The 22,432-nt window shown below is 36.6% G+C and overlaps 1 protein-coding gene across 1 annotated transcript; it reads left to right on the top strand.

The window, feature by feature from the left end:
- Window positions 1-10,353: 10,353 nt before the first annotated feature.
- Window positions 10,354-20,518, top strand: CLDN12 (claudin 12). Its single transcript, XM_042917458.1, has 3 exons — window positions 10,354-10,641; window positions 11,957-12,046; window positions 18,026-20,518. The coding sequence occupies exon 3, from the start codon at window positions 18,059-18,061 to the stop codon at window positions 18,791-18,793; it is 735 nt and encodes a 244-aa protein (XP_042773392.1). The 5' UTR covers window positions 10,354-10,641; window positions 11,957-12,046; window positions 18,026-18,058; the 3' UTR covers window positions 18,794-20,518.
- Window positions 20,519-22,432: the final 1,914 nt, after the last annotated feature.

The raw sequence follows: 22,432 nt of genomic DNA on the forward strand, positions 1-22,432 counted from the left end.
GTAAACTTTAAACAGTATTATCAATCATCAATATATTCTAAAGAGATTAAAATTTCTAAATTTCTGTTGTAGTTTCAAAAATTCAAATTGGATATTTTTTCTTAATTAGTTTCATTATAATATATATGTTCATTGTAAAAAAAATTTGAACAGTGCAAAGCATATATATCTTAATTAGTTTTATTATATATATATATATATATTCATTGTAAAAAAAAAAACAAAATTTAAACAGTGCAAAGCATATAAAGGGAAAAAGAAAAGTTCCCATCTTTCTGTGTACGGCCATCCGGTCCTTCCCAGAGAAAACCACTGTTAATAGTTTCTTATATTCTGGCAGAATTTTTTATTCATTTATCTTTTTACCCAAATGAGTTCATTATGTAAACCTAAGGTTTTTTTTTAAATAGTAGCAAGTTAATTAGCTTTTTTTAAAACATAACTTATTGTCAAATTGGCTAACATACAGTGTATACAGTGGCAAGTTAATTAGCTTTCAAAAATTATTCTTCATGGACTTCAAGCTGTATTTACTAAGCTGTAATCATCAAGACAGTATGGTACTAACATAAAACAAACACTCAGATCAATGGAACAGAATAGAGAACCCAGAAATAGACCCACAAACGTATGGCCAACTCATCTTTGACAAAGCAGGAAAGAATATCCAATGGAATAAAGACAGTCTCTTCAGCAGGTAGTGCTGGGAAAACTGGACAGCGACATGCAGAAAAATGAACTGGGACCAATTTCTTGCACCATACACAAAAATAAACTCAAAATGGATGGAATACCTAAATGTAAAACAGGGAGCCATTAAAATGCTTGAAGAGAAAGCAGGCAAAACCTCTTTGACTTTGGCCGCAGCAGCTTCTTAAATTTTTTTTTCATCATTTATTTTTGAGAGACAGAGCATGAGCAGGGGAGGGGCAGAGAGAAAGGGACACACAGAATCCGAAGCAGGCTCCAGGCTCCCAGCCGCCAGCACAGAGCCCGACGTGGGGCTTGAACTCATGAACTGCAAAATCATGAACTGAGCCAAAGTCGGATACTTAACCAACTGAGCCACCCAGGTGCCCCATTTCTTTTTAAATTTTTTTTTTAACGTTTATTTATTGACAGAGCATGAGCAGGGGAGGGGCAGAGAGAGAGGGAGACATAGAATCTGAAGCAGGTTCCAGGCTCTGAACTGTCAGCACAGAGCCCGATGTGGCGCTCGAACTCACAAACCAATAGATCATGACCTGAGCCGAAATTGGACGCTTAACCAACTGAGCCACCCAGGCACCCCTGCAGCAACTTCTTAGCATGTCTCTGGAGGCAAGGGGAACAAAAGCAAAATGAACTATTGGGACTTCATCAAAATAAAAAGCTATACAGCAAAGGAAACAATCAGCAAAACTAAAAGGCAACCGACAGAATGGGAGAAGATATTTGCAAATGACACATCAGATAAAGGGTTAGTATCCAAAATCTATAAAGAACTTACCAACTCAACACCCAAAAAACAATCCAGTGAAGAAATGGGCAAAAGACATGAATGGACACTTCTCCAAGGAAGATACACACATGGCCAAATGACATGAAAAAATGCTCCACGTCACTAATCATCAGGGAAATACAAATCAGAACCACAATGAGATACCACTTCACACCCGTCGCAATGGCTAACATTAACAACTCAGGCAGCAACAGATGTTGGCAAAGATGTGGAGAAAGAGGATCTCTTTTGCACGGCTGGTGGGAATGCAAACTGGTGCAGCCACTCTGGAAAAAAGGATGGAGATTCCTCAAAAAATTAAAAATAGAACTACCCTACGACCCAGCAATTACACTACTAGGCATTTATCCAAGGGATACAGGTATGCTGTTTCAAAGGGCACATGCACCCCATTGTTTATAGCAGTACTATCAACAATAGCCAAAGTATAGAAAGAGCCCAAATGTCCATTGATGGATAAATGGATAAAGAAGATGTGGTATTACTCGGCAATCAAAAAGAATGAAATCTTGCCATTTGCAACTATGTGGATGGAACTAGAGGGTATTATGCTAAGTGAAATTAGAAAAAGACAAATATGACTTCCCTCATATGAGGACTTCAAGATACAAAACAGATGAACATAAGGGAAGGGAAACAATATGAAAACAGGGAGGGAGACAAAACATAAAAGACTCTTAAATATAGAGAACAAACATAGGGTTACTGGAGGGGTGGAGGGAAGGGAGATGGGCCAAATGGGTAAGGGGCATTAAGGGAATCTACTCCTGAAATCATTGTTGCACTATATGCTAACTAACTTGGATGTAAATTAAAAAGAATAAATTTAAAATTAAATACATACATACATACATACATACATACATAAATATTATAACCCAAAGTGCAAAAAAAAATATTCTTCAAAGCCGCTTTTAAATTATTACAAATTATTTTGGAATTTAAGGCTTAGTGAAGCCTTTACATATAGCAATAAGTATTAAATAAATATGTCAATATTCTACTTAAATTTCTTCTGATATGACACTGAGTTTTTACAAGCATTATTCACTTTTATTTGTTCTACTTTTTGTTCCCCACTCCCACCTCTCATTCTAAGCCCCAGATCACTGGCTTTCTTTTTTATTTCTTTTTTCTTCATGGCACAGGTATTTATTGTTTCTGCTATGTTAGGCACTATGCAAGGCACAGTGTGTATAGGGTTGAAGAAAGCAGACCGGATCTGCTTCCCTATGGATCTTACTTACATTCAGTAGCAGAAACTGGGAAATTAGAATAGTCTGGTTCCACTTTACAACAAAGAATTAAGAGTGAGGAGAACATGCAGAAGTTGAACATCTGTACTGATCGTTAGGACCATGTTTCTTTCATATGGGCATGTTTTACATTTATAACTTTAGTGTCATTTTTCTATTTTACTCTTATTATTTCCTAAATATAAACAAGTAGTAATCTGAGGACAGTTTCATCAGGTAAATTTCTGAAGTTCTGACACCATAATCTTATTTTCTGCTGTGGCAAAGGATAGTAGATGTGTGCTGAGGATTAAGAGGAACTATCTCTTATTTGCTCTGTCAGCAATGCCAAGGTTACTACTCCACAACTAACTGAAGCACTGTGTTATGTAACTCACTATAATGTTCCATTATTTGTATCTTCTAGTTACTGAAAAGTTGATGGTTAATTTTTATTCTAAACAGAAGGAGAAAATCTGGATCCCTTTTTATTTTATCAAACATACATTTTAAAAAGTAAAGATTTATCTTGAAATAAATACACTAACATCTCAGATGCCATTTATTTTGTCCTTAAGATTTTTTGTCATTTTTACCTTTCAAAATATATATACTTTTTGGAAGATTTATTTATTTTTTTTTTTAGTTTTAGAGAGAGAAGACAGAGACAGAGCATGAGTGGGGGAGGGGCAGAAAGAGCGAGGGAGACACAGAATCTGAAGCAGGCTCCAGGCTCTGAGCTGTCCACATAGGGCCCAACCAGGGGCTCGAACTCACAAACTGTAAGAACATGACCTGAGCTTAAGTCAGACATTTAACCAAATAAGCTACCCAGGCGCCCCTGGAAGACTTAATTTTTATATTACTGAATAGCCAGACTATCAATGTGCTATGTATAGTAAATTTTTACCACGTCCCAGTAGTTCTTAAAGAGCTTGTGTCAGATTCATTTACCGTCATGAATTACAAGTTTGTAGCATCAGCACTGTCAAGTATTAAGCAGATCATACTGTGAAGTTGGATCTGTGCTTTGAAGATGTCACCTGTGAACAAGAATATTCCAGAAACCTATAACATTATTTTTGCAATATATATCCATATTATTATCATACCAACATGAACTTTATGGAAAATTAATGTTTTCTTTTAAGTGGTAAACATGTATATAATTGTGAAAAAAGTCATAATGGGAAAATTCAGGTCAAAGTTATTTAAGCTTTTATCTAGTTAGTTTTATTGTAAAGTTACATATCTTTGCTCAGTATTCATTTGCTTTGGGAGGAGGGAGTACAGAGATTTCTTTGAGAAAGTTAATGAAAGCTAAAGATTTTTTTTTCTTTCCAAAAATGTACATAAATACATGGAGTATTTTCCAAGTAGTTTCACAGGGTTTGCAAAGTTCAGATAAAAAAAAAAAAACTTAATAAAGGTAGATTCTCTAGAAATTTGTAATATCATTTAGTTACATTTAAAATAATGTTTCAGGTGTCTGGCTGTTCTGTCAGTGGAGCATGCAACTCTTGATCTCAGGGTCGTGAGTTCAAGCCTCACATTGGGCATTGAGATTACTTTAAATCTATAGATAACAGCTATTAAAAAATGAAGCATACAGAATACTATTTAAAAAAAAAATGTTTCAAAGCAGCAGTGAAAGCAGTAGTCTAAATTGTAAACCTTGCACAGAGGACATCTTATTTCAAAAACATGGTAACATTTTGTTTGAAGACCAAATTGTGAAATGAATTTAATGTATATTTTTAAGCCCTTGAGTATCAGATTCAGTTTAAATCTGTCTCCTTATGGAATAGACAAGTGAAACAAATCCAGAAATTGTGTTTGAGTACATGATCTGTGCTGGTATTCATAATATCTAACACAGTAATGTTTCCATATGCTGGACACTGTGCTGAGATTTTCACATATATTGTCTCTTTTAAACACTACACTATATTGCCTTTGGGTCATTTATTAAGTTTGGTGGTGGGTACATGAGAGTTTGGGGGGTTTTTAACCTTTTTGAGAGACTAATGTATTTTATAATTTAAAAAAAGTCTTTGCCTTACAAGAGTTTATACCTTGTAATTAAGTCATTTAAATAAACATAGTTAATAAATGTTGGCAGACAACATGCTGTAATATTTACTGCAAAGTTAAACAATAATGAAAATTTTATTTTTTTAAACAGCTACTTAAGGGTAGCATTTTGTTTTGTTCTGTGATTGGAGCTTGGCAAATAGAGGGAAAGTATCAGGAGTCTCTCTAGCCTTAAGTTGGGTGTCACAAGCCAGCTGAAGGAAAAGCAAAGTCAGGTAGGTAAAAGAAATGAGAATAGGAGAGAGAAAAGCATATATGTTGGAAAGTTGTAGTATTTCCCTGTGAGTATTCAGGAGTAACAGGTGGGGTTATTACCTCACTTGGCTATCAAAAGAATGAAAAAGTCAGGGACAATATCCACTACCATTTCTAGCCATCACTAATCATTAATTTTAGGCAGTTCTAAATTTTGTACTTATTCTGTTTCTCATTATATGACTGTTGCTTAGTTAGTAGTTAATGTATTTGTAATAGAAATTAAATTCATTGGGTTGCCCAGATACTAGGCTATGTGAAGCGTAGCTATTATTTGAATCATGTCCTTGTCATCTGAAATACTTAAAATTTGAAGATCAGCCTATATGGTTTATATTATAACTAATTTTGGAGCAATATGTGGCAAAGTTGGTTTTTCTTTTCTATTTATTTTATAAACTCCAAATGCATTGAAAGTCGAAAATGAAGGACAAAAGCTTCCTTTGTTCATGGCACATATTTCAATATATTTTTCTGAAATTGCCAATATCTTCTCACCAGTGGCTTCATTTTCTTATTTGTTATCAAACATTATTACTGTTATTATTCCAATATAAAAGGCTTTAAGAAGACCATGGTGTAATTCTCTTATAATAAGAAAAAGGATATAATTATAAAGCTAAAATATTCCTTCAGTTTTATTGTATATGGTTTGCTACAAATTGAGGGAGGTTGAAAATGGTACTTCAAGAGCAGGTGCTGAGTAAAAGCTTATGGCTTTGAATGGATTTGGAACATCATTAGATGACAGTAAATAAAAGTCTCTGGTCAACCAAATCCTAATGAGGCAAAAGAAGAGTACTCTGTAATAAGCCCCAGTTTCAAAAACAAATCTTTCCATGACTGGTACTACTTCGAGGTCAACAGAAATTATAAGAACAATGTAATGTGTACACATGGCCTTTCCTATAAAAATAGAAACCAGAAAAAGTCACCTGCTTTAAAGAACCACTAATGCCATACTGCCAAATTTGTAACACGTTCATCAAAAGTTTATACAGGTTTATCTGTAAAAACTGGGTTAAAAACAGTGGTGATGAAAGGAGGGGGTTCTGGGCATGGTAAATGACAAAGACTTAGCACCTGAATTCAATTACACAAAGACTCCTTCAGTTATGCCACTTTAAACCAATTCTTTTGTTCAATTTCCTTCCCTCCCCTATTCACCAGTAACTTTATTAAGACTAAAAACATGGGCGTTCATCCTACCTCTTTTATAGTAGATTACAAAGTTCTAACCATTTTTAAAATGACAGCTCACTGCTTGATTATCCAGAACGTTCTTCCCTTATTTCCTGTATTCGTTTGCTAAGGATACTGTAACAAAGTACCATAAACTGAAGGACTTAACAGAAATATATTGTGCCACAATTCTGGAAACTAAAAATTGGAGATCAAGGTGGTTCTTTCTGAGATCTGTTGGGAGAGAATCTCTTTTGTGTTACCTGCCTAGCTTCTAGTGGTTTGCTAGTCAACTTCCGTGTTCCTTGGCTTATAGAAGCAACAACCCAATTTCTGCCATCATCTACATGGCATTGTGTGTGTGTGTGTGTGTGTGTGTGTGTGTGTGGTTGTCTCCAAATTTTTCCATTTTATAAGGAAACAAATCATGATTGAATACGGCTCACCATAATGACCTCTTTTTAACTTCATTACCTCTGTAAAGACCCTGTCTCATCCTGAGGTATGTTGAAAGAGTTAGGACTCCCAACATTGGAACTTTTGAGGAATATGTTCTACCCATAATACTTTCCTACTTTTCTCTCTACATTTCCCAACTTCCCAATTAATAGTATTTTTTATGTGACTCCTCTAAAACATAGTATATAGGGAAATTTTTAAATTAACCTGTATTTGTTGAGTTTTAGTCATGGAAATACTATGGTGAGCTATGACTAAAACATAAAAAGGGAACAATATGTGCTAGTTGCTTCCCAATTTGGAATTGACGTGTATAATCTAGAGAAGATAAAATTACTCAGATAAGGGTGAAAGCAGGATTTGAGTGGGAAAAGAGGATAGTTGAAAGCCATTCCAAGTTCAGAATAGCTTCAACGGGCATTTCAAAAAAGTACAGTTTTAGACACAAATCCAAAATAAGGAGACTGCCCTGATCTGGAAAGTTCTGAATGGTAACAGCTATCTTTTGGGAATACCTACCACAAACTACTTATTAATTTTGAGCATATTATTTAACCTCTCTGCATCTCAGTTTATTTGTCATTAATGTGGAGTTACTGTGATTAAACTAGATGATTCATGGAAAACGTGTTTGGAATGTAAGAAATATTCAATGTTCTCTATTATTTTTAAGTTGGCAATATATACATAAGGAAATTGTTGCACATATCTTAATATGAGGAGACAAGGGCTTAAATAGGATTGTGACAATTCTTTGTAGTGAAAAAAGAGCAAATGGATATTCCAAAGGAAGAATTAAGATGTGGTCCCTAATTTAACTAAAAAGTATGAAGATTTCAAAAACAGATAAGAAATAAAGGGAAACCGCTGACAAAATAAGGAATGTTGGAAGCCATAAGGAGTATAATTATTAACTTATATTTGGAGAATGCTGAAATTAAAGTTAATGGCAGTTAACAATATGAGCTGGTAATTAGAAATAGTCCTAAAGTTATGAAAAGTCTTGGCCAGACATATGGATTTGGGGATTTCAGGTTACCCTTTGAAGAAGTATTTATTGATAGAGAGGGCCCCAAGGACAGAGACTTTTGATAATTGGGGAATGGGGAGGAGAACATGAAAGCAACAGGTGGAAAGGGAACAAATCAGGTAAATCAGTAGGGTAGAAATGTTGATGTTTCCAAAAGTGAGAAAGCAGAGTTCGGGGTGGGTGCGGGGGGGAGAGGCAGTCAGAACTGTGCAATGTGGACCTGAAGGAGGTGGAAGACAATTCGGAACCCAAAAGAGACCCTTGGATGCAACGGAAAGGAGTTATTAGTGACTGTGACAGGCAGAATAATGGTCCCCTAAAGATGTCCTCATCCTCATCTCAAGAATATGCTGTGAATATGCTGTTATGTGGCAAGGGAGAATTAAGTTTGCTCATCTGATGACCATAGAGTAAATTATCCTGGGTGGTGCAAATAGATCAAATGTAATCATAAGAGTTCTTAAAAGATGACAGAGGGTTACAGAAGAATGTCTGAGTGATGTGATTCGGATGTTGAGAGACTCAACTAGCCATTGCTGAGTTTGAAAATGGAAGGGGGCCATAAGCCAAAGAATGCAGGTGTCCTCAGGAAGCTGAGAAGACAAGGGGAAGCTTTCAGAAAAGAATGCAGCCCTACCAACACCTTTAGTTTAACCCAGTGAGATCTGTGTCAGGTTTCTGACCTTCAGAACTGTAAGATAATAAATTTGTGTAATTTTAAGACACTGAATTTTGTGGTAATTTGTTACAGCAACAATAGGAAACTAATACAGTAAGCAGACCTTTGTAGAATTTTGGTGGCGAGAGATTGCAGTGAATTTTTTTAAGGATTTGACTTACTCCTTGAAAAGTCTCCATGATTGGGGGGGAAGGAGTCTCGTTTGAGAAAAGAATCGAAAGCCAGGATTCTTAACTGCTGATATAAAGTCTTTCCTAGAGTACTTCTGAGAATGATGTTCCAATATTCTAGTCCCACCAAGGTGTGTGCATATGCATTTTGTTCCATCTTTGCTATACCAAAGGCCAGGTTAACCATAGACATGAACTTATCAATTAGTTTAAAAATAGTGTTGTCATCCCTTCCTTTTGGTGCTGTTACTTTTTTATTATAATCAATTACATATTCATCCCAGCTAACGTCTGCTAACCATGTAGTATTCATTAGTGATGAGGAAATAAATTATAAAATGATTTTGTATACAGTTATGGGATTCAATTCAGTTTTTTAGATGAAAGAGCTGAAGTTCAGAGCAAAGAAGTGAGTTATGCTGTGTCATATTGCCATCATCCATCACTGAGGTCGAATATTCTTTCTCATAATTACATTTCTAGGTCTAGTTTTAGGATTAGATTGCTTCTGGTCTTAGATAGCTCTATCCATCTCTGAAGCAGTATGGCAGTTGGGAAGGTAGTAATAGTGGATAGTAGACTTTCACCCTTTTCCATCACTAACAAAATTCCCTCGAGCAACACAAAATGGAAAATGGTTAAAAACAACAACAACAACAACAAAAACCAGTGTCAGACACTGTTGTAAACTTCTCTATGTATAGTAACTCATTCAATCCTTACCATTATTTTTAGATAAGATCCCGAGCCACAAGGAGGTTACTTAACTTGCCCAAGTTAAGTACAGGGGCAGAGTGGGATAGGGATGGATGCCATTCTTTACTTTTGTTTAAAACTATGATGCTTTTTTCAAACTTTTTATTTGAAAATGTTTAAAGATACAGAGAATTGGAATGGTAAATTAACACCCATATGCTTCCTCTCTCTAGATTCAACAATTACTAACATTTGCCACATTTACTTTATTTCTATTTGTGTGTGTGATCATTTGAAATTAGTAGGCATCATGACACTTCAACATCCTTTATATATGAAAAAGAAATCAGATCTGTCCAATACAAGACTTCTGAAACCTTTATTTTAATTCAGATATTCACGAATGCAGTAATTCATATTTAGGAGAAGCCACAAAGAAAGGGACAGGATGTTGAAATTGTGCAGAAGAGTAGAGTTAGTTCAAATATCTAATAGCCAGTTATGTGCTCAGCGCTTTGCCTGTATTAAGTCCCTTTAATTTTCAAGACAATTTTATGATGCAGGTAATCTTATCCTCATTACAGATAACCTCAGAGGGAAGTAACTTGCCCAAGGCAACCCAACTAATATGTAGCAAAACCCCATATAAAACAAAGCAGCTAAATATGTTTTTAAAATTTTAAAACAAAGGATGCTGAACTGTCACGATGCCTATCATCATAGTGATCACATACATATAAGTGGAGAGAAGATAAATGTGGCAAATGTTGATAATTGTTGAATCTAGAGCGTAAGTGTATGGGTGTTCATTGTACCATTCAAATTCTCTATCTTTGAAAATATTCCAAATCAATTTGAGCTGTTTTCCTTTTTGTGACTCTATAAATGTTTTATGAAAAAAAGTATGTAAGGATTTTTGCTAACAAATCTTAAGGGGAGATCACATTTAGTAGTAAATATTTACTTAAGCACCCAACTCAAAAGTATTTTTACTTCTGTTTCGTTTAACTTTTTTTTTTTTTTTTTTTTTTTTAAGCACCTGTAACTGAAACCTGGACGGAACTGAAGGTGCAAGAGGAATAAGGTGGCTGGAGGTTGGGGAGATCGGCGAGAGGTGGTCGCAGGATGTTGCCTGCGGCCGGCGTCCCCGTGGTTTCTGGGAATTGTAGTCTCTCAGTCATTCAGGGCATTCCTGATTAGGGTCTCGGGAGAACTTGACTAAGCTCCCAGAAGCCTCCGGTGCGGCTCGCTGGGGACGCACTTCCTGGGACGCCGCGAGGGAGACGCTCTAAGAAGCTCCTCAGTGTCGGCGAGTGAAATGTCTTGGATGTGAGAAACAGGTAGGTGTGGTCAAGAATCCGGGTCTTTTGCATAAATAGTGGAGGATTTTGTGTAAAATAGCTAAGTGGAAGGGAATCAGGAACCCCGAAAACTGTTGACCACATCTGTGGACGTCAAGAATCTGGGTCCTTTGCATAAATAGTGGAGGATTTTGTGTGAAATAGCTAAGTCGAAGAGAATCAGGGACCCTGAAAACTGTTGACCACATCTGTGGACGTGAAAATTGAGTGAGGAGGTATTTTATAAGGCTTTAAAAAATTATTTTGTACAGAGGAATATGGAAATGTCGAGGTGTCTTGCCGCAGCAGCCAAGGGCTTGGGCTTGGCTAGCGGGGTGTGAGGTGTGGAGCTGGAAGTTGCTATTTTTGAATCACCAGCTGGTTGTGTAATGATGACCTGCTCTTGGTTCAGACCCACTCAGTGTTCCAGGGATGGGCTTGTTCACAGTCACTGTTGCGGTCTCTTTCCATTGGCTCTAACCAGGAGAGCTTTTTTTCCCCTTTCTTTTTCTTTCTTTCTGTCTGCTAGCTCTGATGCTTCTAAGGACAGGGCTTGAAGGAAAGGAGAAGGAGTGCGGGTTTTTCTGGAAGCTTGGTTTACTCTGAAGCCCAAGTTGTGTGTAATAACGCCTTGGAGGGGGCTCGTCACCACGTTAGAGGAAGGCCAGATTTGGTGACCCCACTTAAAATGAAAAGTGAGGGATCCTAGTGTGTGTCTTTAATTGTAAATCAACTTACCTTAATTTGGAGTGAGGAATTCTATGATACTAACTCAAGAAACATACATTTAGAAAAGAAAAATTACAATTTGATTGAAATCTCTTCTGTGCAGACTGTTGAGGACAACATTCTATATAATAATAATAGGGCTAGTGATAAATGCCTTAATCCAGGAAGTTCTGAAGCTTTTACAAGTTTGTATCCTCATCCTACCTATTGTGATAAATAGTTTGAAAAGGAAGTTGTTGATGCTTAAAATAGATCTATGGTAACATACTTAAATGGCAGGTAGAGCCATTGGTGGAATTGTAAATTAGTTGCAAAGTGTAGGATGCACAATGCAGATCAACTTTTGTTCAGCCTAGTTTTGTTATCAGTATTCTTTTAAAAGGTACAAAAGAAACAAATTTCTTTTACTTTCAAGACAACTAACTGCACAGTGTTTCCTTGGCTCTCCGTATTCGTAATCATCAGAAGGATCTAAGAAATCCGTTATATATATGTGTGTGTACGTTATATGTGTGTGTGTATACCTATACACACATAATTTAAAGAAGTATCATGTTAATTTGGGACATTTTCCCTATTTCTTTAGGCCCAGATCATCTCTACTGTCTATTCAGATGTGCATATATTTCTTCTAAGTTGATTAAAGTTGTTTTAGAGCTGTCAAGTACTTCAAAGAGTAAGTACATTCTTTGATTTTACTCCTTTTCCTTTTTCCACCATATATGAGATGTCATGTTTTTCTCTTGTTCAGCAAAATAAAGTTATAAGATAGATCTCCCTTGTGAGTGCAATGATTGACCTACAGTTTCTAAAATAACTCAAATTACTGGTAGAAGGGACTGCTAGTGTTACCATCAAGAATTAATGTAGCTGCTGTTACACATGTGTTCTCATATAGCTATTCCTGGGATTATCCCTGAAAAAAATTACATAGTGATGGGTCTGTGAATTCCTAAAGCTGTTAGCCATTATTCCTGCCTTAGACTTCTTTGAACACTATTCAAAACCATAGATATCTTTTTGAAAATATTTTTATTTGAAATGATACATTTGATCACCTTTAACTGCGTACCAAATTTTATCCATCTACTTCTTTGAAAGTCACCATGGAACAGATAGATGACAAATGTGAAGTGCTTGTTTTGAAACAGAGACTTCATTTGATGTGCTCAGTAACTACTCTAAAGAGAATGCTCTGTTATTATTGTTTTATGGCTGTAACCATGTGTGATTGTTTGCTAAGATCTGGAAGAAAAGTGTGTACCTAGCTCAGGAAAATAAATAACCCTACTAGTAATCATTATAAACTTAAATTTCTGACCATAGTCTGTTTTACAAAGGGTTTTACTGTTCATGGTCTTACAGTTACCTTGGATGGCATTTTATAGGTGAGATATTTGAGTTCAGAGGACATAGATGACTTGCCCAGGTTGTGACTGGCATTTGGGTCTTTGGTTGCTGGGACTGTAATACCAGGTTGCCTCTTAGATGGAAACAAAAAGCCCAGACACCTGTATATTTGACCTAGCTGGTGTTCAGGAGTGCTACTTAGATTTGTTAGTGTGTTTTTAACCTTACATACTTTCTGCAGTCCCTAATAAGGGATTTTCATGTGACAAAAAGGTGTTTATCTTTTTTTTTTCTCCATTGCTCTTTTAGAAAGCAAACCTAAATACAAATAAAATAGTTTTGCTTTAAAAATAGTTTTGCTTTGATGAACATTCATTTGATATATTAACCACTCTTAATAAAGGAGTATATCCACTAGTAACATACCTATTAAGTAGAAAACACCAGGTTCAACACTGTCATAATTGATTGATCCATTGACCACTATGGAAGTTAACTAGTGTTGCCAAGCTTAGATATTTATTTCTAGAAGAATAGTCTCTATGTAAATACTTGGGAATGGCCTCGTTTATCTTGGGAAGTTTTTAGGGCAAGAAAATGAACTTTGTTTTAAAAAAATAGGAGAGACTGGTCACGTAAGAGTGGAAAGCGGAAGCATGGTCTAGAAGCAACTTGGAGACTTCAAAACACAGGGTATGAATGAATGAATGAATGAGTAAGTGAGTGAGTGAATGAAAGAAACTGATAACAGAGCAAATTTGTGACCTTCTCCCTGGATCATGACTATACCCATGTGGACCTTACATTTATTTGTTTATTTCTTTAACAAATAATTGAGTGTCTTCTGTGTACCAGTGTGGGACAGAATAAAAGAGAAGGCTCTCTGTCCTCCTGGAATTCAGTCTGGTAGGAAAGATAAATGTTGAATGAGGAATTATAAGCATAATCACTGCTACCAAAGAAAAAGTACAAAGGTGCTTTCAGATCATATAACCAGGGCCGGTGGGGAGGTTAGGGATAGGGGAAGAGAAAACAGGTTTGGGCCAGCCTCCTTGGAAATTAGAAAGATGAATACCTGTTAGGTAAGCAAAGAATAGAATGAAATTAAGAAAGTCCTAGAAGGAAAAATAGCATGAACTAACGCCTTTAGCCAAATTTAAAAGTGCAAAATTTGGGGCTCAGTCAGTAAGTGTCCGACTTCAGCTCAGGTCATGATCTCACGGTTCGTGAGTTCGAGCCCCATGTTGGGCTCTGTGCTGACTGCTCAGAGCCTGGAGCCTGCTTCAGAATCTGTGTCCCCCTCTCTCTCTGCTCCTCCCCCACTCACACTCTGTCTTTCTTTCAAAAATAAATAAATAAATAAATGTGCAAAATTTGAAGAGTTAAAAGCAGTATGGCTACATAGTCTGTAGCATGTTAGATGGGAAGCTGATACAATAAGGATATTGAGAATTTGGCAGGAACCAGATGGTGGGATTTGAAACTTTGGAAAACATGGGGAAGTTTTGAAACTTAGAACTGTATTCTGAGGGAAATAGGAAGCCATTGAATGTAAGAAATGTAGCAAGGGGCATCTGGCTGGCTCTGTCGGTGGAGCATGCAACTCTTAATCTCAAGGTTATGCATTTGAGCTTCATGTTGAGTGTAGAGATTACTTAAAATCTTAAAAAAAAGTGAAATAATCAGATTTGTGTTTATTTTGGATTAAGAATTAATTGGCATAGCACAGGAGTAGAGATCTTTCACCCTCTTAATATGAACAAATCCTAACCTGAGAGCATTATTTTCAGTTTTAAATCATTAAACATTCCTTTTCCTAACTATCCCTATTAAATGTTACGTCATCCCTCTAGTGAGATATATGACATCAAATCATGCATATGTGAAGTTAAGAACAGGTCATAAAAAGTAAAGCAACCAAAGAAAGTTACAAAGAGCAAGGACATTAATTCCAGCACTGAGGTTGAAATTAGCTAAAGAATTGAGGTTAATAGTATTTCCCATGTGAAAAATGCCATTGCATTTCTTGTTGGCTGTGTAAATTAGGACTTCTACTCAATCTCTGGGGTCTGAGCTAAGAATGCTTCAGTAAAAGCAAGTTCAGGGGACTGATATAACATGTGTGTTGATTTGATGCAGTATAAATATTAACACACTTGATCCCAAAGTAAATATTGACCCACCTCTGTTCATTAGTGTCATTTGATAGTCTATAGTCTAAGAACTACAAAAATTTATTTATTAGTATTAAAGTCATTCATTCTGATCTTGTTTCTTACTCCCTTTGTATTGTAGGAATTAGTGGTACAAGACAGCTTGATTGAAGAAATCTCAATTATATTGATACTCCAAGTTTTTGACCCCTATCTCTGAAAGCAAGAGGGAATTTGTGATTGGGTTAGGATGCTGAACGCATTGCCTAAAGGAGTTTTGAGGCTTTGAGAGAAACAGAAGGAACCTTTTTTCTTGAGTCTTCACAACTTTAATCAAATCATCATTCTCTTTCATTGCTCAGTCTTTTTCTAACCCTGGATGATACATTTTTATGAACAGGTACCTTACTGGTTCACTTTGCTTAATATCTAACAATATCAGTTGATAGGTGGTAATCATATAATTGATTGTTAGCATTTTGAGTTCTCATAAAGCAGCATATTCTTTCTCTCAGTCTGATTGTTAACACATTGGAGCAAGGTCCAGATCTTAGTGGCCTCAGTGTCAGTCTAGGGTATTTTGCTTGTGCTAAATACTGAGTTGAATAAATCAATTCATTGAATGAATTATTACTTATAATAACTACTTCCTTGTCCAGTTCTACATTACCAGTAGCCTAATAGTGCCCAGTACTTATTTATTCCAGTATTGCCAGAATGACTTATGTGCCAGGTACTGTGCAAGTTGGTAACAGCATATGGGGGAGACAGACAGGTAAATGAACGAAAATCAACAAGAAGCTGAAATTTGGAGCATGACATCATTAGTAGCCTTTTCCAGTATAAACATCCTCAAACCTGCACCACAGTTTCCATTGCTGGAACAAGGTGGTTGGTTGCTAAAATTAAGCAAGACAGTTTTTCCCCCAATTTGAAAGAAAAATATAAATTCAGGCTATAATTCCTTTGTTTTTTTTCATCTGTAACATATTCATAAACAATTTCTACTTCTGGTAATCTTGACAGAAGGCAACATAATAAACAAGTAGTAAACTAATATTAATGGAGAAACTCAGAACTAATTATGTTTAGCTTGAAGACTTTGAAAAATGATTCACTTGTGCTTACACTTTGATTTTATATTGTACAGTTATATAGGTATGTATACATACCTATATGTTTTCTGCTAGTAAAGTTATTCCTAGTTTATGTGATTATATTAATATGCAAATATGTTGTTTCCTAAAGAACATTATGCCTTCCCATTCAAACACATTTGATCAAGTGCTAACCCAGTTTAGCATTTTGATCTTCTTTCTGGCCCCTGAACTCCTGGGAATGCTACTCCACCATCGCAGCAGATAATATTTGACTCTGCAAAGGATGATGGGTACTCTGAGCACATACATACAGTATGTATGATGAAGATGCCCCTTCATCATTATCTGACTAAAAGAAGTAAATGTGCTGCCTTATTAGTCTGTTGTGTTGCCTCATTGGGGGTATGATAGAAGGCAGAGAAAATACATTTGAGTGGTTTGGAAAGTGAGTTTCAGACTCTTAAAGCTGAATAAGATACTGGTTCTTGTACTTTGTCATATACAGAGAAAGAACACAGCCTTTTATTTATTTATTTATTTACTTATTTATTTATTTAAATTTTTTTGTTTTTATGTTTATTTATTTTTGAGAGAGAGAGACAGAGAGTGAGCAGGGGAGGGGCAGAGAGAGAATCAGAAGCAGGCCACAGGCTCCAAGCTGTCAGCACAGAGCCTGATGCAGGGCTTGAACCCACGAACTGTAAGATCATGACCTGAGCTGAAGTCGGATGCTTAACTGACTGAGCCACCCAGGCGCCCCAAGAACACACACAGCCTTTTAATTTGGAATGAGAGAAAGGCCTGGCTACTTTTTTTTTTTTTTTTTTCCTTTTCTTACAATAGCATTGGTAGAGATATATAGGTTCTCATTACTTCAAGAATCTTTGCATTCATCTTATATGAGCACTAATTGTATAATAACCAGTAACCACTACTGTAATAACCTGAAAAGCATGCAAGTCAGCTTGAGTCGGCCAGGAAGTAGTTGAGCAGACTAATTTCAGGGGTCTTTGTTCTCTTCTTTTCATTTGGCTAACTCACTGGAGAGGAGTTCGTTTAGATTTTGTAATTATCACTGTGGCTAGTATATAGGAATGAGATGTTAGATGTTGCTTTTTCTTATTTAACATTTATTCAGCAAACATTCTTTAAACTGCTCCGTGTGCCAGGCACTGAGCTGGTCACTGAGTGCTAAGAAGTAGTTAACACTTGAATTGCTCTTACCAACATGCCAGACATGTTTTAAGTACTGGACATTATATTAACTCACTGAATACTTAAAAGAACTCTGCGAGGTAGGTACTATTATTTTTCCATTTTACAGATGAGGAAAATGAATTACAGAGAAGTTCTGTAGCTGACCCAAGGTGACCCAAGGTCACTTGGTTAGTAAATGAGGAAGTGGGGATTAGAATGCTAGCAGTCTGGCTCAGAGTCCCTCCTTAGCCAATCTGCTGTCTTGTAATGCTTCTTTCCCTACATCTTTGTCTTTTATGAGCTGTCTTCACCTCAGCCACATGCTAGTTTCATTTTACATTTCATGAGCATTGGAGGCTGAGTTTGTGTTTTTTTATAGTTGACAGTTATGAGTCCTCCAACCCAGTATATTTAAAGGCCGGACACATTAAAGTACTTGATATATGTACGTTGAATGAATGATTAGTGACAACTGAGAGACTTTAAGATGTGATGTTAAGAGAATTTGAAATTATTTTGATGGTTCTTCTGATTTGCAGAAAAATACTCATGTTCAATATTTATTGAAACCCCAATATTTCTTGAAAATACTCATATTTGAAGAAAAGTACTCATGTTCAACAACTTCAGCTGCTACATGACCTAGGCAGTGGTAACTAAGCATATGTGAGTGTACCTGTGCTCTGAGGTCACATGCATATGTGTTTATATACATTCATATTATACATAGGAAACAGGGACAGAATTTCCCTCTTTGCATTGACATCACTAGTTGTGCTGCCAATCAGCACCACCCTTCCTGCTCTGCTCTCCTATTGTCCCCTCATGATTTGTCCTCTTGTGTGTCACCCCTAGTCTGACTGACAGTACTGCACAAGCCTGCCTGCCATGGGCTGTCGGGATGTCCATGCAGCCACAGTCCTCTCCTTCCTGTGTGGAATCGCCTCGGTAGCAGGCCTCTTTGCGGGGACTCTGCTTCCCAACTGGAGGAAATTACGACTGATCACATTCAACAGAAATGAGAAGAATCTGACTGTTTACACTGGCCTGTGGGTGAAGTGTGCCCGATATGATGGGAGCAGTGACTGCCTGATGTATGACACTACTTGGTACTCATCAGTTGACCAGCTGGACTTGCGGGTCCTCCAGTTTGCCCTGCCTCTCAGCATCCTGATTGCAATGGGTGCCCTGCTGCTCTGCCTGATTGGAATGTGTAACACGGCCTTCAGGTCCTCAGTGCCCAACATCAAACTGGCCAAGTGTCTGGTCAATAGTGCAGGCTGCCATCTGGTGGCTGGGCTGCTGTTCTTCCTGGCAGGTACTGTGAGCCTCTCCCCATCCATCTGGGTCATCTTTTATAACATTCATCTGAACAAGAAATTTGAGCCAGTCTTTACATTTGACTACGCAGTGTATGTTACTATGGCTAGTGCTGGGGGCCTGTTTATGACTTCCCTTCTACTGTTTATTTGGTACTGTGCATGCAAATCTTTGCCTTCTCCTTTCTGGCAACCGCTGTATTCCCATCCTCCCAGTATGCATACTTACTCACAGCCCTATTCAGCACGCTCTCGCCTCTCTGCCATCGAAATTGACATTCCAGTAGTTTCACATACCACCTAATGGGGAAGTAGGTAGTTCTCAGAGAAAACTTGTAGCCTCACATTTCCCTTGTACAAGGAGCTGTTTTAGACCTATATACATTTTTCTTTGTTTCTGACCAATGAAGCCAAATTTGTATGTCCTGGTAGAATGAAGTGCTGCTAGTTTTATGAAAAGTACATTATTTCAAATGTGAATCATTCCTTTTATCTTGCTTCTTATGCTAGAAGGATTTTTAACCTCTATGTTGATATCTAATCAGTTATTCAAGTGGAAAGGACCTGTGTCTCAGTTGAGGTGATTTAGAACAACATGGTAAAGTAAAAAAATGATGGCTAAGAGAGGCTGTTGTACATGATCTTTATGAGTATTTCAGAATGTGTATTGTCCTTTTCCCATAATACCTTAAACTGGGAAGAAGGGCAATTTCAAATATAAGAAATTTCTTTCAGGTAAGGGTAATGTTTTAACAGTAGTCAGTCTACCAGCTTAAGGCTGTAACTTTTCTTACTTTTCTCTCGGGGCTAATTGTATTGAATAGAGTTTGGTATTTTGAAGATTACTTTCTTTTGTGAGTTCCTTATCTTCTACCTCATGGCAGTGTTTAAAAGTAAAATGCATTTTAAGTGATGGCAGAGAGAATAAGCCTAACATTTTAAATAACTAATAGTAGATAACATTTAACATAATTTTAAAAGTTAATTATTCTGTAAATTGTATTATTAGAGTTAAAATGGGGCCATGTGATGGATTGGTGCTTCCTCTCTGAGGCAGAAAAGCCTTATTTTTTTTCAGATACCATCCACCAAGTAATACTCATGCACCTGTATAATCTTAGTGACAAAGAGAAAGAAAGAAAGAGGCCCAAGTGGTTGGTTCTCTTTTAGACAGTGGTAGGGTACAAGCATCTGTTCTTCGGCGACAATATCAGAGATTCACTCTGGTGACTGCCTTTTGAATGATGAGTGAAGTAAGTTATGGCTTCACCATGACCACATTCCCTCTTGATTCAGTTCCTGCCCTTGTCACTGATTATTTCCTTGAGTGTATATCTTTGCTCAACACTTTAGTGCTATACAGAATACATGAAAAGTATGAGATTAGGTCCCATCCACTAAGAAATTTTAATATAATAAAGAAAATCAAACTGTTAAACAACAGGGAACAGTCTGACTTTATTGGCAGCTGGTCTTAATTTCTTAGTCATTGATCCAGGAATATATTTCAACCAGCGACGTGGCTTTCTAGCAGACAGGCTTATTGTACAATACCAGCAATATTCTGGAACTTAGAAATTCAGTTCATTGGATCTTTTAGAGCACCTACCTTAGCCTAGACACTGTAATGACACTGTCGGATTCATGAGAATGGACAAAAGTGGTAGAGAAATTAAATTGTTTCCTTCTCACCTCTGAGAGTATGATGATGTATTGAAGAGGAAGGAGTATTTAAAATCCTTCCTCTAAAGGGGTAATATTTAGGTACAATCATGTTAACACCAAGATGAATGCTTAGAAATTCAGGGAAATTGGGTCTTTACCCTTATGAATTTGAGCTGCTGACTTAATTGGTATAATTTGCTACACATTAGTACTATGTTCATAAGGATTTTGTTTTATTAACCATTACATATTTCACAAACAGCTAGTTGCATGGTAAACAGGTGGTTATTATGCCTCTTTGCAAATCTGGATATGATTCTGGTACTTCTGTGGATGTAAGTGGTTCTTCCCCACCCCCCTACCCCCCCCCCCCCCCGCAATTACAACACTAGTTTATGTATATAGCAAATAAATCCAGTTGTAAACTTTTTAAATGCCATCAGTATAAAGCATGCAAAACTATGGTTTTTTTAGTTATAGCTTCTGATTACCTTCAGTTCCATTCCTTTTTACTCTTCCCAGATGTAGCTGAATCTTGATTACTCCAAAACAATGGCAAGTAGAATTTTGAGATTAATATTAATTTACTCCTGTGCTAATTAATATCAGTCCCCTCTCTCACTAAATTTGTCCAGAAGTGTCAAGAATTCTACCATCTTCCTATTCTTTATATAAACAATGTTAAAGAAAAGCAGATTCAACCATTAATACACTAGACATGTTTTAGTCCGTGCGATCATAAATATAAATGTGCAGCTTTTCCTGTAAGCATTTTTTGCAGTCTTTTCATAATCTGTAGACTCAAATTAGTATTTATTATGGATATACTAGGCAAAAGAAACAGCTGTTTCCCTTATTGTCTTTAATATTTTAGAATTGCTATCAATACCTATTCTTCAAAGCCATCAAAGGAAAGCAAGTATTTACATTTCTTTTTAGTAGTTTTTGAGTACTCATCAAGCTATCATTGTGATGGGGGATATGCTTTTTTGTTGTTGTTACAAGTTATTAATGTTAAGGGCCTTTTACATAATCCAGCTTGGAAAACAACCTTAAATGTGATATGATGCACCAGATTTGGTTTATCCAGCCATGGGAGGAAAAAAAAGAACCACTCTTCAGTTTACTTGTAATTATACACTATAATAGATAATGTTTGTTGTAAACTGCAATGTAAAACCTCAGTGAAACTGCACTGTATTTCTTGATGTTTATTAAAAGATGTATTTTTACAAGTTTTTGTTTCCTTTTCCTCAATGCTTTAAGGGAAAATGTTTTGAGAAATGTTTCTCAAATATATATAAATTGGAAAAGATACAGCCCATTTAAAACCCTATAGAATAGCAATTGGAAAGGAATTGGAAAACATGGATTTATTATTCCAGAAGCATCAAGACCCTTCACCCATTTTAAGAGTGGTCCTAGGAGTTCACTGGACTATTTCAACGTTCCACAAGAAAGCACTGAATGAAGTTAGTGTGCCAGATTTGCCTCATCAATGGAGTTTTCTCATGGTCTGTGTTCCTGAAGATTGAGAGTTCTCAAATGGTTAAATAGGAGGGTCTTTCCTTATTCTTCAGAACATGAGGTTTCCAGAAGTGGTCCTGATAGGTAAGTCACCTTAAAATTTCTGAAGCCTGGGATGGGCTTTTAGTTTTTGGATTATAGCCTTCTGGGATGCTTTTCATATGCACTCTTCACTGAATCCCCACTCTGTGGTAGTTCCTTAGACGGAAGAGCCATACATTGCTCTGGAAATCGGAAGCTGCTACAGGTTGGGCATCCCCAGCTGAATACGCTAACACTACAATTCAGAGTCTGGCCCTCAGTTGGACAGGTTCAGTGAGGAAGACTGAGTGCTGGAGAATTCCTTAATGCAAACCAAATTCACAAGAGACTGATTTACCAACCATAAATGAGAAATACAGCTTACTGGCAACCACTATCCAAGACCTGTTTTACAAATACACCCTAAACAGATCTCCTATGAGAAAAGACAGATTCCAGCCCTGGGATAGGCAAAGTACAAGACAAGCCCAGCATATCTTTCTCTTCCAGAAAGTAGAAAATGCTCAAAGAATGATGGAGACTTGACAAATTATATAGGAGCCAGCTTGAAGAGGTTCCCACTGGCCAAACCTGACAATCTGAGCATCAAAATGAATAGTAATGAGTTCTGATCCATTGAATAAATCCAAATTTTGTGTGTCTGTGCTGATATAAATAGAAAGAAAGAAAAGCTGTTTATTATAGTAAAATACCAAGAAGTAAATATAGA

This window comes from Panthera leo, chromosome A2, assembly GCF_018350215.1.
Source record: "Panthera leo isolate Ple1 chromosome A2, P.leo_Ple1_pat1.1, whole genome shotgun sequence".
NCBI lineage: Eukaryota > Metazoa > Chordata > Mammalia > Carnivora > Felidae > Panthera > Panthera leo.